Source organism: Micrasema longulum, unplaced genomic scaffold (genome assembly GCF_059751315.1).
Source record: "Micrasema longulum isolate JH-2025_06_02 unplaced genomic scaffold, ASM5975131v1 h1tg000502l, whole genome shotgun sequence".
Lineage (NCBI taxonomy): Eukaryota > Metazoa > Arthropoda > Insecta > Trichoptera > Brachycentridae > Micrasema > Micrasema longulum.
In genome coordinates, this window is record NW_028277699.1 from 230,220 (window position 1) to 249,646 (window position 19,427).

The window sequence follows — 19,427 nt, forward strand, 5'->3', positions numbered from 1 at the left end:
TGCAAGCATTTGGACATTATCAAACATTGCATTCCGTTTTTCTTTATTTTGGCATGTTTAAGCACAAGCCGAATCGTAAATGTTACTCAGGGCGTAAAGTAGCCACTTCATTTAGCCAATTACAAGTCGTGAGGCCTGTATGGCAACGATATATTTTATTGAATAGCTGCCATTAAAAATACAATAATTGATTTCAAAAACCCGAGAATTGAAGTCAATATGGAAACAAACATTGAAAATACAAAACACATTTAAAATATAAATACTTACAGCCAGTTGCCTGTCAGAATTTCTTAATCCCAATCTTTCACAGTAACTTCCTTCAAGCAGAACAACACCTGATGGTCGCGTACTGCCCTCATTTTCATAGTAAAATAAAATATTCTGTAAAAAATGTTAGGACTTGTTATTTGTTTATTCGTTTCATAATCATTAAATTAATTATTGTCTGTGTCCAGAAGTATTAAGAAAACAGTCTAGTTAAGTATGTCAAATAGAACCAGAACCGCGCCATGGACAGGTATTTTCAAATCGATGGCCATTCTTCGATAAAAATAAATCCATCCAAAAACCATTAAAAGTTTCTTGTTTTATTTGCCGTCTTCAGAAAAACGGTACACAATACATACATAAAAATTCGAGAAAAGTTCGCAAGTTTTTTCAATTTTTTTTAAGAAGAAGAAGAATGTGGCATGGTGAAATTTTCGTTCTCAGTTAAATATACCAAGATTAAGGTATGGCCATCAAACCAGTTGATGCGGACGTGACTTCAGAAGTTTAAAACCTAAAGAAAATTTGAAAATGAACCTTAACCGGAACCTTCAACTTCTGATTTGAGTCTTGAAAACCTAAACTGTTTGAGAGACAAAAGTTTTGCAAAATCGTTATTCACATTTTCGCAAATCCGATTTAAAGTTGCAGCATATACTGGCATTAAAAAGCCTTCGGTACTAATCAATTTGAAGAAAGATTGAAAATGTCATCCCTATAAGCAGCAAATTATTAAGTAATTGAAAGAAGATGATTACGAACGGAGGCAAAACTATGCTAGAGTAACGTTGAAAAGATTTTTTACCACGACTAATTTGAATAAATTATTTTTTTTGTGACGAGGCACATTTTCACAGTGAAAAGTTTGTCAATAAACATGGTATGTGCTGTTGGAGCAAGAACAATTTACAAGAAGTCAATTTAAAGTAACTAAACTTTATTACCTGAAGATCACTGTTTGATGGCACCATTTGCCTCCGACTCCGATGGCGAGATGTAATTGGGTATTTTATTTAATAAATTTTGTTAACGCAAAACAGTGACTTCTGAATGATATTGTGTTGCGATGGATACATTGCTTATACCGGAGCTACAGCCTTATAATGATTTCAATAACATAACATGTTTCTAGTGGAAAAAGGAAAAAAAGAAATTTATAAAATATAAAAAAAGGATCTCGACACAACGCTGGAGCGTCAATGGCCAATGCGACGAGTATATTGTCAGGAAAATCAAACAGTTTCTGTGGGGACATATACTGACTCCCAAGACCACACAATTAACCCCGCGCAATTGTATCTAATGAAACTACCTTAAATTCTGCGTGTGTAGCAACTCACTTTCAACAATAAGTTCTCTACGGGAAAATATCCGACGTGAGACTGCCGCTACCGGTACAAGTTTCTGCGAGCTTGTTTTTTCCAATATGAAGTGTCAATTGCTAAAGTGTTTGCAGCAAAACGGAGAATCGGGTTTTAATATTTGAAGTTTTAAAAAATAAATTCGCATTCTTTTTTATTATAAAGTCAATCAATAACGTTAAATATACTATTATAAGATTATTTTTTTTTAACAGTCAAATCTACGCCGAACATCCTGTATTTCACATACAGGCACATGACATCGTCATTTCACTGAACAAATAAATAAAAAAAGCTCTAATTTTTTCAAATTTATTCGCGCTATTTGATTTTTCTAACATGAAAATATACTTTAATTTTATGCACGACTTTTTCACCGCTGTTTTCCCAACTGAAAATTTCCTATGCAAGAACTGTAATCGCTTTGGTTCTGCTTATTTAAACGAATATATTATTATTCATTTTCAAGCTTTAAAACGACATTATTGTATGTAACCACACCTATATACACATAGTTAGTTGTTTAATAAGAAGGATTTTTGACTCGCCACACGCGAACTTTGTTGCATGCTATGTTTTGATTTTAAATGTCTGTGAAATACGCTCGCACCCCGTATGAGTGATTTATTTTTAAATATTTTAATTTTTGTAAATGGGAAAAGTCGTTTTTTTACACGTTCGCGGACACTTTTTTATCATAGGATCCACTAAAATGGACACAAATCATAAAGTCGGTCTGCAAGCATTTCCGCCAATCTTCTTAATAAAATTTTTCCACGAGGCAGAAAAATTAAACGTAGTTATGCAGAAAGCATAAAACCAGAAAGCCATAGAAAAATGAGGTTGTAAACCTCACTCCAAAGCTCCTAACAGGACGATCAGGGTTTTTCTGTAAGGTTTTTCTGTATTTTAGGAGGTTGGTTCCGGTTTGGTGGCACCGAAGATTTGCAATCGTCCTCCCTACTATCTGCTACGACCTGTATAGCTCACATTGCCCGGAGTTTATGGTGCAGATGCTAGAGAGGCGGAATTGATCCTAGTGTTTTTTTTTTGTGGTTGTGTTGCAAGCAAGTGTCATGGCGTGCTGTAACGTGGCGTCTCTCGACATTTGCCTACGACTGTCCTTATACGAGTTGATATAGTAAGTGCATTAACATAATTTGACCATAACTGCTCTTTCGTCTGCTTTACGGTCGATGTCGGTTTGATCCCAACAGTGTAGACATCAAATATTTAATCAGTGTATTTCAACGTTGCAATATTTTACAGTTCCTGGACAGTTACTGATGGACCGATGCAGCGGTTCACGGTGTATAGTGCGGATAAGTTAATGGTGATGGCTATGTTCTTTTGTCAAGCAGTAAAAAAAAAAGGTTTTTTTATTAATGGGATTAATAAGAATAAGATTTTTACCTGATATAAAACAAACCAACGTAGCTGCCATTTGTTACTGTCCGCCGTACGTTTATGTAAATATCCCACCTGGAAAAGACTTTTCTATGAATAATGAAACGATAAAGATTTTTTCCAAAAATATGCAGTTATTCAAAATTTAACGAAAAATTTTTTTTTATTTAAAAACCGTTTATCTAGAATCGATTTTTTTTTAAATTTTGGTTGTTATTAGGTTGTCAAAAACATAGATTAAAAACATTATGTAAAAAAAAAAACATGTTTCAATAGATTTAAATTCTGCATTCAAAAGCACCATACGACGTTTGTATAAAATTTTTTGGACTGCATTGCATTTTTGCATTTGCAAATAAAAACACTAATATTTATTTATACGAGTGCCTATATAAGCAATTAATTTTATAAAACTGAACGAATTTGCGTATCATTAAATTACGAACGTCTTAAAAATAACTAAATTACATTATATGACGATTGCACTAATTTGATACGAAAACAGACGAAAGTACACTTATCCAAAAAGTATTAGTTAATAAAATGAATGAAGATAGAACAATTTTTTTCATTGATTAATTTAATTAGATAATTGATTCATGTTTTTTTTTCTATAGAATTTATCATTATAAGTAATAAATTTTATAGTGGTTACCTTTCAAAAAAGAGACAAGCTTTTAAGCTAAATGTTTAAATGCTTAAATCTTTTTATAAAAGTTATCAGGCTAAAATGATGTATATCGCAAACCTACATAATTTCTTAAACTGATTTTTCAGTCTCATCATGTATCAATTAATGCAGATAAATAAGTTGTTTTTAAACGAATAAATAATTCAATAAATTAATTTAAAAGATTAACGCAATTTCGACCACTGACAAATTACTAGTTATAAATTAACATTATTTTACCTGCGTGTGATCATACTGCGCTCGATCGGCTAAATGAAGTAACTGCGCATCATTGACGCGCACTGCGCGTTGCATCTTGGGGCTTAACATCTTATCTGAAAAAAAAACAAGTATTGTATATCTGAAGCTTTAATGTACCTGGTCATATGTTTTTTTTAAAAACAGAGAATGGTTACAAAACACGTTGCCTTAGTGTAATAAAGAAGCGTTGTTTAGAAGCGTTTAGATATGATATTAGAAAAAAAGTATGAGGAGTTTTTCGGAGAGATCACATCACTGTTCAAATGATGCGCAACTAGAAAGAATCGGTCAAAATCAGCCTTAGATAAACACAATATCAAAAGATGTGCTAATTTTATCTGTCATAATTTGTGCCACAAAAACCTGCTACGTGCACTCATATTAAGGAATGAATTGTAGGAGGCCAGAACTTAACTACCCTGATGAAAGCATCTCGATCAAATTAAGAAAACTTTGCATTACTTATATAGTTAAGAAGAACTGTTAAGGACCAAGATAAAATAAAAATGTTTAATACTATATAATTATAAAGATTTTTGCTGCAAACCAATCCCGGAATCAATACAAGGAGTACAGAAAATTGACAAGACAATTATTAAATGGAAGCTTTGAAAAGATGGATATGCCAATTAAATGAAAATGCACCACATAAAAATAAAAAATATAAGAATATCATATACTTTTATTTATTTCCCGTACACCTGAAATTAATTTAATCCCACATTTTTTAAATTTCACTTCCGTTTTTTATCAATACAATGAAGTACATGTTATTATAAGGCTTCCAGATTACAAAGAGCCCCTTTGGTCAGCTTTCCTAGTTGGGCAACAATTTTTTTTTGTCTATGTTGGCACCGTCAAGGAAACATTTGTCCTCAGATGCGGTGTGCGGTATGTGGTGGTTAAGCTGTATACATATGCAAATTGTGGCATGAGACTAAGGGCCAAATATATATTTTTTTTAAACTATAAGGCATCAAATACATTTCGGATTTGTGGTTGTTTAGCTTTGTGAAAGAAAGAAAAAAAAGACAATTAACAAAAACATATTATATATTATCATAAAGCAAAGGCAATTTAATTGGTTAGGATGCATTTTATGGATGTCCCAATATATGTATCTTACTTGTTTACTTTATGAAACATTTGAGCCCCATCTTTCATGCTGACAGTTTGTCGACAGCTCGCATCTGAATTACTGAACGCAGAACTGATGAAGGAATTGGAAGCCTACAGAGAATATATAATTCTCCATTTAGAGGGTGGACGTGGATTAAGTAAGGGAGTACGTAAATCACCAATACCTATCACAAAAAATAGTTCAAGAGGAAGAGTCTAAAACTGGTAATCCTAGCTCAGAAAAGAGCCATCTATCTTAGTAAGCCGTAAACAGATCAATCATCTTCCACACTAGCATCATCGAGGGCAAATAGGTCCTGCATTGAGGAAAAATCCTATGTTATGCTTAAAACAGCCAGGCCACTTTCAAACGAAGGTTGTTGTAATCACCTTCTGGAAATAGTGTTGATGATAAAAACGAAATTTCTTAATTTGGAAAAAACGCCCACAGAACTAGAAATTTTATGCCAACAGAAATCGATTTCTTTTAAACAAATTAAAACGTAAGTGTTCTAATATTATAAATTCGCTAATATAAAAATATATTAAGTAAATCAATTTGTTTTAATACAGAATTTCACCCCATAAATTCAAAATTTGAATGACGTATCATGAAATATTAGATCTAAATGTTTTCTGCAAAATGCGTATTTCAGATTGTGTTGTCAGCAAGACTTAAAAATTAACCAAAATTTCTTCACACTTGATTAACTTTTTTCTTATAGTTATTTAAAAAAAATATTAAGTGATTTTTTATAATTACACAACTAAATACAAATAAACACAATTTATTGAAACAACATATATCAGAGTTTTATAAGGGATGGATTTTTTCTGCAAAATGCGGTTGTGTGGTCAGCCAAACTTTAAAAATTATTAAAACCTGTCAAATACACAATTAAAATAATGTTTTAATGAATTTATCGATAAATTATCATTTGTCAAAGTAAAAAGCATTTCAACAGTTATTAATTAATTACTCTTTCCATAAATTGCTTATATTTCAGATTCACTTTTCTATGGCTGACTGCTTTTTGGGTTCTCATTTAAATGGTAAGTGTTGCTTAAATCTTAGATAGTCGTTTGATGCACGTACTCATTATATAATATTGCAGTGAATAGCAGTGAATCGCAGTGTTACAAACTAATCACCTAACATTATATAATTAAATGGGCTTCACCGTAACAATAAAACAACCTAGTTTTGCATGTAAATTAGCCATGGGAAATCTTTCAGAAGCATTAACACCACCATACAGAGAATACATTTTAATAGTTATTTCCTACAAGGTTTTTATAGACCTATGTCTAAAACTGTGTTGTTTGTATAAAAAAATAAGTTCATAAATTTGTGTTAAAATATATACTTATAAAACATATTCCTTACAATTAATTACATTTTAAACGTTTACACTTAATAGTTTTAATACAATGGGTTTTCAGTTTTCATATATGTAGCCATATAATTAAAAGCAATCATACTTTTGTTATTTATTATAAAAATAAAAGACGAGTGATACTTTAATCCGCAAATTTGGAATATCCAGTGACCGATTTAATCGCTTTCGTGACATTTTCAAGACTGGTTTCTTTATTAAGGCGTATAACGCATATGTACACAACAAAGATAAAGATAGAGGGTTCAAAATTTAATTAAATTATTTTTATCTTAAGGATGATTAACATTTTTTTTTGGTTAAGCTAATAAGTTGATATAAGATGAAAATAATTTTATTTGATTAACTTTCATATAATTTTGAATTCTCAATCCTTATCTTTGTTTTTGTATAATTACACTGAACTCTTTGATAAAAATACCAGTCTCGAAGATGTCGCGAAAGCGATGTAACAGGTCACTGGATATTCCAAATTTGTAGATTAAATTATCAATCATCCTTTGTTTCTATAATAAATTACTACGAATTAAGAATTTACATCAAGAATTTTGACTAACAAACTTATATACTCATGTACTGAGGTCACTATGATAATGAAATATTAAAGTAAAACATGTAAATTAAACTCATTTTTAATGTTTAGTTGAATTAATAAATAATTTTAATACAACACAAGCATGTGATGTTAACGTTTTCCTCTCCTTTAGTCCTTGATTTACCACTTCCTCCATTCTTGAAAGCGTTTTAACTTTTTAAATTTGTTTGTGTTAGTAAAATTCATTGGTTAATTAACTGTTGTAATATATTTAGTTATAAAAAATGTAAAACTTGCTTTGTTTCTTTTTTGTTCTGAATATGAGTTTTTTAATGTGTATATTTTATTTAAGTTCCGAATCCCAAGAAATGTAATTTATTTATATAAAACCGTGTAAAACATACTTTGTATTATGTTATTTATAGTTTTAAATAATAAAATATAAGTCATACGCTTGAAAAGAAAAATTCGTGTTCGATAATAATTTTGGACTAAATCTTTTAAGGTACCATACAACATAAAAAGAAGAAAACGTATTTGGCAGCTAGTAAATACTTTGTTTATTAGTCCCTTTTTCTTAAGGCTGTAAACAGGCTCATTTTTTATAATGTGTTGTAATCGGCAAAAAGAACTTCAATATAACATAAAGTAAAAACCCTCGTATCGTTTAAAAATAAATTTAACTTGTACTAAATTGGCAACCTCCGTGGTATAAAAGCTCAGACACTACTCACGCACGAAAGATTGCGGGTTCAATTTCCGGTATGAACACAAAATGTATTATGATTTTTCTCAAACCTGGGTTAAATTTACCCCTGGAATTGAGCTTTTTGGCCTGATGTGGAGCAAATTGTTTTATTCTTTTTAAACAAAAAACATTTTTAATTTTATTAACTAATTAATTTAGTTACTTAAAATGATACACATGTTGTTTTCTTTTACAATCTACTTTTACATATTATTATTAATATTTAAATCATTCAATTTGTGGTAAAACATTTTGATAAATGTTATACACATACTACAACAGAGATGAATAGCACTTTAAAGAAAGTAATATAAAAGTCTAGGCATCTACAGGGCTTATGACCAGTCATTGGCTGGTTTAAGTGGCCACTTTACACACTGTCTAACATTCACCATTTTGCCTATGTTTGAACATCTATATTCCTTCGATTCTTTCATCCGTTGATGTTTGTGAAGTTAAAGAGCTGAAACCTTTATTTATGCGGGTGAGATTCATCAGATTGAATTGTTTCATACTTAAAATTTCTCACCCTCTGACGTCACTAACATTAGTGGGTAGATTATTCCACAATTGAACAGCTACTACTGTAAAAAAGGGGGCAAGAAAAAAAGAGCAATGAAGAGGTATTAAAAGGGTTTTCTTGTTACTAGAGTGAAGAGATGGTCCATGTCATGATGTAGGTTGGAAGAGCTCTCCCAGATAAACAGGCGAAATGAGAATATTCAAAATATTGTAAAGAAGTAATACTTTCATATTTTGAAAAAACGTAAAAAAATATACGTTTAGAAAAATATTTTTAAGTGAAATTGATTTTTTATTATGTAAAAATATCAACAAATAAATTTGACGTTAGAAAAAGAAAGAAAATTGATAAAAACAAATACATTATTTATGTTAGAATAAAGGTGTTTGTATATTTATTGATTTATTGGCATCGTCTTGTAATGGTCAGCGCGTTTGCCTCCTATGCAAGAGGTCTCGGCTTCGATTCCTGACATGGTTGATATGAAATATTAATTTAAAACATCTCATAGTCCCTGGGCTGGTACCTGAAGCGTAAGACTGATCATCTTACCTTCATGCAACAAAAATGATCAAGATACGCTGTGATTGGTGTGCCAATGAAGTGCCCTTTGCTCCATTGAATGAAACGATGATGATGATATTTATGAATAATTACAACTCACTGCACCAGTTCTTGTACGTTCTTGTATGTTACGAATGCATATATATTAATTATTTTATTACGCGTACATGTAGCTAAAGAATTATATTTTTTTCGTTATAAAATAGCATTTTCAGCGTTTTTTTGTGTGCGTTTTTTTCTCTACTTACTGATTTTACTTTTTTGACTTTAAAAACAAAAAGTTGTCTATTGTAAGATTTGCAAAATAGTCTATTGAATATACAAGAGCTAGAGCAGCGAACTATACTTCATAATTGATTACCGAAAGTGAATACATAACCAGGCGAACAGGCAAATTTCGAACAGGCAAAACCATAACTGATTACGTTACTCGTATTTGTATTGTAAACTATATATAAATATACAACTATATATAACAGACATCCGCTGTCAGTCAGGTGAGTAATCGATAAACTCAAATTACACGTTAAATACTAAAATTGTCGGGGTATGGTTTTAATGCCTAAGCGATTGAGTGTTTGACTTGGTACGCGATTAAAATTATTTTGCGTAATTTCCTTAAAATACATTTTTTCTTTAAAAAAAGTTGAAAGTAAACGTACATAATAAATAAAAGCAATGCACGCAGAAAGACAATTTTTAATGCATTATTTGTACATTTAAACAAATATTTTGAGCCAAGTAAATGCCCGGACCTCAATATTTCCTTCACTAAAATATTCTCTATCTCGAAGTAAATTATTGATTGTCAGATGATGTCGAAAAAAATTCTCAAGTGTTTTAATTGCCTTTCCAGCATAACCAAATTTTAAACGTCAAATGGAAACTATTGTTTTTGTAAAAAAAATATATTCATAAAATTAAAGTTTTCAGTTCAAAGCTGCGAGTTTCATGAAATATTCCTGAAACCGTATCTTGCGGACGAGGGTTGCTCTCGAACACAGCCACTTTCCTGGCAAACTCTGATAACTGGGTTACAGGTGACCTAGAATCCTTGACCTATTTTTGTTCACAGTTCAACTTATTGTTACTCGAATGCGTGTCATGACGAATAGATACCTTCATATTTTATTTACATTCGACTTCTTTGTCGTCTTTTGATACGTCACTTTCATAAATGAATTAAAGTATTGATTCTGTATTGACTAAATTTTCGGTAATGGATGAAAGTTTGAGCTGATTTTTTCATAGTCATTTAAACGGATGAACATTGGGAAAAACATATTCTTATCTTAAAAATAAAAATTGCTCTATTGACTTTAAGTCAGTTAAGATAAATGGTAATAATTTTAGGATTTCAACTATTAAAAACAAATAAAAATTGGACCTAACGAAAAAACGAGAACGTTTTATTTTCAACTATTTTTTTTACATGTGCCAATATTTTTTTTTTTTAAACGCATACAACCGTAGTAATAATTTGCCAACTAGGTGTTTGATATATCACAAAAATAAAAATTACTGACTCCAATTTTTAAAAATATTCTAAAGCATGTTTTTAACAAAATTCTTTTCTAATATACCAAATTATATAATGCAAACGTACCTACGTTAAAAACTGCTTCAATTTATTATTGAAAGATGAAATTTTATCGAAAATAACACATCAAATGTACTCATTAAAAATATTTCAGTGATTGACATAAAATAAATTAAATGTTTATAACGTTCATATTTTAAAATTGCGTTTGAGGTTTAAACTTTTATTTTAAAACACTATTTTTTGTTCCAGCATAGCACATCAAAATAATTCTTGCAATGGTAACTACAGTAGAACAGAACGCCTGAGCTTAAAAAGTTCAAGAGCAAGGTTTTTTTATTTCATCAGAAAAATCAAACCCGGAAGATTTGAGCCAATGTCTCGGCCTTTTAACCGCAGAAAAATAAGGGCAGCAAAAAATACAAAAAGAAATATTAATCATTTGAAAATATAGTTAAAACTTTTAAAAATACCAGAGCATATTTGTCATAAAATAAATATACTCGTAACGTTTTTATTTAAATAAACGAAAAAACAAACAAGACAAATACACATTTTTCGCTTCTCCCAGCAAAATTTGGAACATTAGGAAGGTCATTATTAAGATATTAGGATGTCACTTACTTGTTGTTGTGTTAAACATTTTCACTGGCAGTTCCACTTGAAATTGAGTAAGTTTTAAGTGTAGGAGCTCCGAGGCCGCTACATTCTACAGGTCTTACTTCCTCAAAGCGTCTCGATACTCTGTAGATGTATCGCGTACCGAGAGCGAATACAGACCCGCACACCCAAGCCCGCACTCACACCAGCCCGACGTGGCCCTGTTGATCGCGATAGCCTAATGCGCGTGTGCGTGTGCAATACGTCACGCTTCATCTTCAACACACAAGCGCGTAGTCATCCTGAAATCCTGGAATTAAAGGAGGAATCGTGATTTGTAGCGTTGATGACGTATAAGTTTTCAGCCGGGAAACCGTGAGCACTTAGTGGTATTTCAACTCTGCGCGGCTCAGTTTTCACTTACATTTTACGCAAGGAAATTAAAACGCACCTTATATCAATATCATTCACCCATTTATGATATTCAACAATTTAATTTTTTTCTTATTCAGGTGTCACATTTGTAATTGATTTATTTTAGAGTTTTAACAATATAAAGAGGTTCTTTGTTTCAGGCTCTGACTAACTAAGAATTTTCGTGCTTAGGAAGGATCACTTTTGTTAAATCTGTTTTTCCATTTAAGGATTCCAAAATAATGTATATCAACACAAATTACTTATTTATTGTAAATGCAGATAATTGTTGGATTCCATATTTAAATTTGGTAAGATATCCAAACAAAAAAACCTTTTATTGGATTAATTTCTTCTTTTATTTTTAAAAAATATATGTGACGCGTTTTGCCTTGATGTTGTTTGACATTATCAAACAACACATATTTTTATAATATCCTAACAAGACGAAAAACGTCACATTTATTGTTTTTTTAAAGTAGAATAAATCTTATAAAAGTGTTTTATTGTGGATACCATTCCACATTTCAGTACTAATTACGGTTAAAAAAAAACCTAAATGTAAATTAAAAAGCTCGAAGTCGTTTTAAAAAAAGATATATTAATAAATTGGCAAATTGACGGTCTTTGTAGCGTTGTGGTCAAGACGTTTGACTCACACACGGAAGGTTCCGGGTGAAAACACAAAAGTTAATATGTGATTTTTCTCAAGCATAAGTATTCTATGATAAATTCACCACTGTAATTGAACGTATTTGTGCAAAAAGCAGCTAACTATAGAAAAGTTAAACTGAGATAATAGCACTTTTGTAAAAATAGTGAATATACAAATTTACATAACAGTTTGAATGTTTGTGACTTTAACAAATGATAAACAATAAAAACATTGTTTTTTTATGACAAACAAAAATCTAATTATGTACTTGACCAGAGTTAATGATTTTTCTTGTGCTGTGGGTGTTTTCTGTAAAAAGAACAATTCCATTTTTGTAATCGACACCATTTTCAGAAGGTGATATTTTTTTTTTGTGAAAGCGGTCTTGCTGTATTTTGCAGAACATAGAATTCACCTTACTGCACCCGATAACATCAATATCTCATTTTGTCCAAATTGTTAACTGGCTACTTTATGCATAACTACGTTCAATTGGGCCTCCTAGCCTCTTGTAATACAAAAAAAATACAAAACAAAATACAAAAAAAATAATATTCACATGATATTGAAATGTATACTTATGTACATAATCATATATAGTAAAGATAGATATATTAAAGTAGAAAATCGCTAAAGTTTAATGTCTATGAACTGAACTTGCTTTATCTCACATAAAAAACGATGAACCATTGATCTTTTGTGGATTAAATTGAAAAGTTTCTTAACTTATGTTTTATTTAATCACTTGTCAAATAGAAACATAAAATAATTCAATTGAAAATGATTTTTCGTAAGTAGAAAAATTCATAAGACTAAAGATGTTTTTTAAAACAAATAATGGTTTTTTAAGACTCTACACTTAATTTGATTGTCCTTTTATACTGCCACAGAAACGTATACGATTTTTGGTAGAAAAAACAAATTTATTTAAACTTAAATTTATGTTATTTGAGAAATTACGATTTTTTTTCAATTTTTAGCAAAAATATGAGAATTTTCAAAAAACTTTAATATTCCTTTTGATTGATGTTTTTTTCAAACCTTTGCGGTTAATAATTCTTAAATCCTGTTTCATACAAAATAAATATGTATGATTTATAATTAGGTAAATTGATTGTTAATCAGCCAAAATTGGTGTATTTGAAAAATTAATAATTCCGACAACGTTATTAGGCAAATATTTATTCAAAACATTTCGTCTTTTAGTACTGATAAAATATTAACATTTGTTTTTTTAGGTTGTGGCGAAAGAAATACAATATAAACGTTTCAGATACTTTTTAGGACAGCAATTAATGAAATTATATAAAAAAATAGCATAAAAACTCTAAATACGTGTGCGTTTTTTTTTTGTTTAATACTCGTTTTAAAAAAATCAGTTACCTTTTTTATTTGTAATTATTTGTCTAATTTATCATCGAAGGAAAAAAAAATATAAACTTTTATGAACAGAAAACACTATATTTATTTATGGTTACGTATTTACATATTTGTTACAGCAATTTAAATAAAGTTATATTTTTAACATAATAACTTTGATGAGAAGGAAAAGTTTACGTTCATAATTTATGGTTTTTGCTGGTGGTACATCTTATCTGCCTAACTAGGGATAGCTTCCCCGTAAGACAGAATGTATATATTTTTTAGAATATTGTTAATTTATCATTAATTTGATTAATTTTTCTTTTTATATTTAATCAGTAAATAATGTAAAATAATAAATATAAATCCTTAATTTCTTTTGTTAATTTAGCAACCCTAGTTAAAATTTATTGGATATTTTTGTGTTTCAAATACAATAAATTTCTTGAAAATTAGCTACAAATAATAAATAAATCAAATTTGCTAAATTTAAATTCATTTTTAGTATCTTTAATATAATTAAGAGATAATAATCTTTTATATAATAAGAGATATTAAATAAACAAAGAAATAAATAAATTTGTTACTTACATGCATTTTTTTCTTCAATAAGTGTAGAATTCTTTTTCTTTAAACAATACATTATTACAAAATGGTATATCAAGCAAAAAATGCAATATTACTTGATTATTTCATTGATCGATAAAAATAAGCCCGGGTAACTTAAAGCTCTTGGCTATTCCATTTTCGTTTTTACCGGACACGTGATTAGAATCGAGATTCAAATTAAAGTTTGTTTAGAAAACTAGTAATCAAATTTGAATTCGGGTTTTAGCAGTGGCGACTGGCAAGTGGTGCCGCAGTTGGATCGATCGGTTGGCGAGATCGCGACATTTTGTTTCGTTTTGTTTTCGTCGACATGTGACGTATTTGTCGTTTAGCTAGTTCGACCTTGACACCGACCTGCGTACCGCAAACTGTTGAACCCGAAAGAAGACGTGTTGATTCCAGGCAGCAGGATAAATATTTGGGGTTGCCAGTGCAGAGAAAATCGAAAGCCGAAATGTTTTGAGTTTGGACCAAATTTTCGTGAATAAGTGGTATTTAAAAAAAAACTCATATAATCTAAAAGTCTTACACCTAAAAAAAATTACCTGAATCTTTTTTCTAGAGATACTTTTTATTGTTGGTACTAAATTTCTATGAATACTGTATAAATACTGTGTTTTTATGTTACAAATATATTTTCTTACTGTATTTGATTGTAGTAATTGACTTTGAGTATTATTACAAAAGTGTCAATTTTTATGTACCAAACGTTTTATAAACAATAAAACAAAATAAAAAAGAATTAAGATTTGAGCCCATTGCAAGTGAATTAAACCAACTGACAAAATTGTCAAACTTACGATAGTATACAATTTTTTGACAAATTTCTAATTGACTAAATTGTTTTGAAATTTTCAATGAACATAGGTGTTATAAATAAGAGTAAATAATAGGCAAAATCAGCAAAAATAAAATACTTGCAAAACTTATAGATTTTTGATGATATTAAGCATTGGTGCATGTTCCAACAACTCGATAAAATGTCAAGGTTTAAACGTTGGCAGCGCGGTGAGTATTCAGTTAATTCAATGATCAAATAGAAAACTGAGAAAATTAAATAAATGGGCTTTTAAAATACCAAATTTAAGTACTTGTCAACCGTTTTAATATTTTCCTGAGGATTTTCAACGTAACAACTTTACATGAATCAGTTATGGTATATTTTTCAGGCTGATCCATGATTATATTAACGACCCAAGATCATATAAACTATTTTTCTTCGCTTTATCACAAATTCACAGCAATTTTCTCCACATTAATTTACGTCAAAAACATTATTTCCAGTAGTGACGCAGCAAACAATCCAAATTTTCAGAATTGTAAAAAAAAATACTCTACCACTTCACAGCCAAAAAATTAGCAGCAAACAATCCAAATTTTCAGAATTGTAAAAAAAAAATACTCTACCACTCCACAGCCAAAAAATTTGTTTTTTTCTAGCTTCATTTTTGAATTTTTCAAAGTGATTATTGTTGCGAAACCAAAATAAAAACACAAATAATACAGTTTAAACAAATGTGAATTAAGAAGTTTTTTTTCCTTTGACGCGGGAATAATTTTCGCCCTGGCAACCCATAACCTACGTAATCAAGCGCCGAGCCTTTCGTGGATGTTCGGCAAGGTTCGGCAATCTCCGGTCGCCGTCGGCCGGGAAAGCCCCGCCCCCCTCCCTTGACCGCAGCGCCCCTCGGCCGGGCACCTGTGGCGCTAAATCGACCCGGTGCGCGCGCGTCGCGTGACCCGCCCCTGGCGATGGGAAGCAGAGAGAATTTTGACGGAAAACTTGGCGGGTAAGGTTATGTGAAGTTAGGTTAGGAAAATAAGGTTAGGTTAGGTTAGGTTTTTAAGAAAAAAACATTTTTCGCCACGTCTGATAGTTATCAAGGTATATTTCGGCAAGGTTTTGTTAGATACAATTATATAATGTTGGGTATGTTTTTGTTAGGGATAAATTCAAATTCATGTTTGTTTAAAATGTAATTACCGTAAATAATACAGTTTGGAGTGTTTTATTTAGAAAACACATTTATTATTAAACAAAAGATTTTTTAAATAAAAATACGGATTAATTTTTGACAAATAATGCAAAAAAAAGTATAACATGGTCGTTGCGCGGTAACATCAAATCTGTTTAGTGATTTATCTTTTTAAAAAACATTTTTTCTCATAAAGATATTACAATTGTGTTTTAATGAAATTCACAAGTAAAATGACATATATTTTCCCTCTATTTTCAATAAAAAAACTTTTCTTTAAATCTATTATCAAGAAGACCATTGTTTTTTTAATCATTTTAATAATTTTTACAATGTCATTAAACCAATATGTCCACCGCAACAATAAAATGTGAGAAAAAAAAATGTTTTACAATGAAAAAATAAAAATCTTAACTTTTTTGATGGAGGTATTCTATTCCATTCTTAGTGGTGGGGGTCAGTACTATGCAAGCTTCTGACGTCACTACGCCCTTTAAATATCTATTGTGATGGGTCCCCTTAAATAGTTCTCATCCTTCAAGCCCAGGTATTTAAAGAGCCAGGCTACTGTGTGGAAGGCGAGTGTTTACATTTTGCTCAATCTCCCCCTCCAAGCTCACATCGGTAAAATGTCGAGATATTAGGTAGAGGGCGAGCTTTTTAACATCTTCAGGTTTAAACAGTAGTCCCCTAAGGATGAGGCTCTATTTATGATGTAAATCATCATATTCACATATAATATGTATACAGGTGTTTCCTCATCTGCACTGCAGAACCTACATCTAGAAGTTTCGAAAATGTTTATTCTTGAAAGGTGGTAGTTCAATCTGCAGTACCCTGGGTGAACTCTAGTGATAACCCTCACTTGATTTTGGATGAGATTTATTAGATCAAAAGCAAAACTTTGCGAGTACCTTTTTATTGATTCCTTTACATGGTACTGCACAGGTACTTTTTGCTGAGCATTACACTCTGTTTCCTGGCCCATGAACTTCAACAAAGGTAATGATAAGTTTATTTGTCATTACCTCCTTCTATATCCCTTCTATCCCACCTGCTGACAAGCTTCAAAATAGAGACTTAGAGGGTTTTTCTTTTAAAAAATAAACAAATAAAAGAAATCTATAAACGATGTTTGTAGATCTCTGTATTTGATAGCGCCACTTGCCTGTTGGCAGATGAACGCTCGTAATTATCTGGTTCGCGGGATGTGTATCTTTATGGTTTGCTACTGAACCCCTATTTAATGAATGCAATTCCTACCTTGCACTGGGGTTTTGGTACCTTATTGTTTGTAACTTGTCTCGCGGCAGTCAGGATCAGATCAGATCGTAGGATCACGAAGAAGAGACACTTGAGATAGTTTCCTGATTATGATTATTTTACGATATAGCGGATAAAGTAACTGGTTCGCGATCGCGGTGAGAAGATGAAAAGTTATCTAAGCTTATGAATCCTGACAGTTCGGTTATATATTAACAATTGTTCTTTTGTTAAACGCATTTGAGTAATTTTGAATATTAAACATGTTAGGCCGGAGACAAAAGTAAAAAAACCATTGTTTAATGTTCCTGAAAAACGGGTGCCCACTCTTAATTTTTTTTCTTTCGAAAAAATTTATAGTTTTTAAAGCATGTGTTTAAAGTTGGCGGCTACGTGGTGTAATGGATAAAACTCTTGCCTCACTCATTATACACGACACCTCACCGTGTGTATGGTTGAACTGTAGACAGGGGTGGCTCTGTAGCTGCTGTTTTCTGCTATTTTGGATAAGATACACTTCTCTGGCTGGGTCAACGGTGATATCCTCGAAAAGGGCTAGCGGTGGAGTCAAAGGCGGAGAGGGAGTAATTCCAATAAAACACGCTTAGCCTTGATTTATACACAACTTTATTTACAAAAATCATACAGGTTTTATTAATTTATTTGCACCGTGTCGCGGTCGGACAAGGTACGGGACAGCATACATAAGCTGCAGGAGAGAGCGAGAAGGGGTCGGACTGCCTCGGATCAACTCGTTGCGCGCCCTCTCATTGGTTGGATATTTTTATTTTTTATTTTTACATCATTACCATGAAGTCAAATAACTCCCTCGGTATATATTTCATATAAAAATTCAGTATGTAGGCATCATTTTCGTGTATTAATAAATGCATAAATAATACGGGAAAAGCTCCCACATACTGATTGACACACGTTTTAGTGGGATTTAGTGAGGCCTAGTACCCCACCATCCTTTACATATTTGTGGCTAGTCTCGACATTTTTTTTCCATAGTAATAATAAATGTTATATATTTTTTAGAATTTAAGAGATAAGATTATGTATAAATATATTATGAACTTAATTGTAAGCATCTGCTGATGAACTGCTTATGCAGTTCAGTAGGACTTGAAAATTCGCATTTTAATTTTTCCGACTATCTTTATAATTGGATTTCGCTCCATTTTCAAGTTTCCCCGCAGCATCAATCCAATGGTATTGTGAGACGAGAAAAAGAGTTTGTCCCTATTGCCGCATTTAAAGATTTCATTAAATACATCACGAGCCTTCTTCGTTATCATAGCTTTTGATCCTCCTAAAGCAAAAAGAAATGAATCATCCGCATTTACCACTGTAGTGCAACTCTTTGGCAATAAAAGTAATAAAAGATCATCGAATAAAAGGTTCCACTAGGTCGGCCCGAAAACCGAGCCTTGAAGACAGCCCATAGAAGGTGCTCGAACTACACACGTATCTCTATACCTGATTGATACCTCTCTGTTATCAAAATTAAATGCAATACACTTTAAAAACTTTCCTGTAAAGAGTTTTTTCTTTAGTTTTAACCATCGGCCACCAGGCGTTATCAAAGGCATCAGATATATCCAAAAATACGCCCATGACGTATTTATCATTGCTATTTTTCACCCAATTCAGTGCATATAAGCTGGAGTGCTTAGTTGACTTCTTTTGGAGAACTTTAAACTGACGGTCACAAGGAAGCAACAGGGAGACACCAAGCCTTTCTGGATAAGCCCCGGGTCCAACCTCAGCTTGTCATTCATTTTAGATATCACCCTAAGCATTAAACATAATCTATGAAATATTGCAGTGTAAAACCATCTTATAAACAAATATTTCAAACAGACCTTCCAAGGAATCTAACCTAATACCTCAATTGTGGTAAACAAACGCGACAACACTAAGAGGCGGGCTGTATTCATTTTAATTTCCTTTTTCACGATTTTTAATCATTTAGAAAAAAAAATGGATTCTGGTTTTAATTAACACACGAAACTGTATCCTACATCTGTCTAGATACTAACAAAAAAAAACAATAATGTATGCATACAAAATATTGACTTATTTTTTATTAAATTTTTCCAATTATACATAATTCTAGGTGCCTAGAAAAAAATATTTTCGCTTTGTGA

At 31.2% G+C, this 19,427-nt stretch overlaps 1 protein-coding gene across 1 annotated transcript in view; it reads right to left on the reverse strand.

The window, feature by feature from the left end:
* LOC148281034 (ras-specific guanine nucleotide-releasing factor 1-like) overlaps window positions 1-14,414 on the reverse strand; it is a 67,297-nt gene extending 52,883 nt beyond the window's left edge. The window contains exons 1-5 of the mRNA XM_088227429.1: window positions 14,018-14,414; window positions 11,020-11,305; window positions 3,949-4,043; window positions 3,045-3,113; window positions 271-384 (exon numbers count right to left, since the gene is read on the reverse strand). Coding sequence (XP_088083555.1) covers window positions 271-384; window positions 3,045-3,113; window positions 3,949-4,043; window positions 11,020-11,038 — 297 coding nt within the window. The 5' untranslated portion in view covers window positions 11,039-11,305; window positions 14,018-14,414. The remainder of the gene's footprint in view (window positions 1-270; window positions 385-3,044; window positions 3,114-3,948; window positions 4,044-11,019; window positions 11,306-14,017) is intronic.
* Between the last annotated feature and the right edge of the window lie 5,013 nt (window positions 14,415-19,427).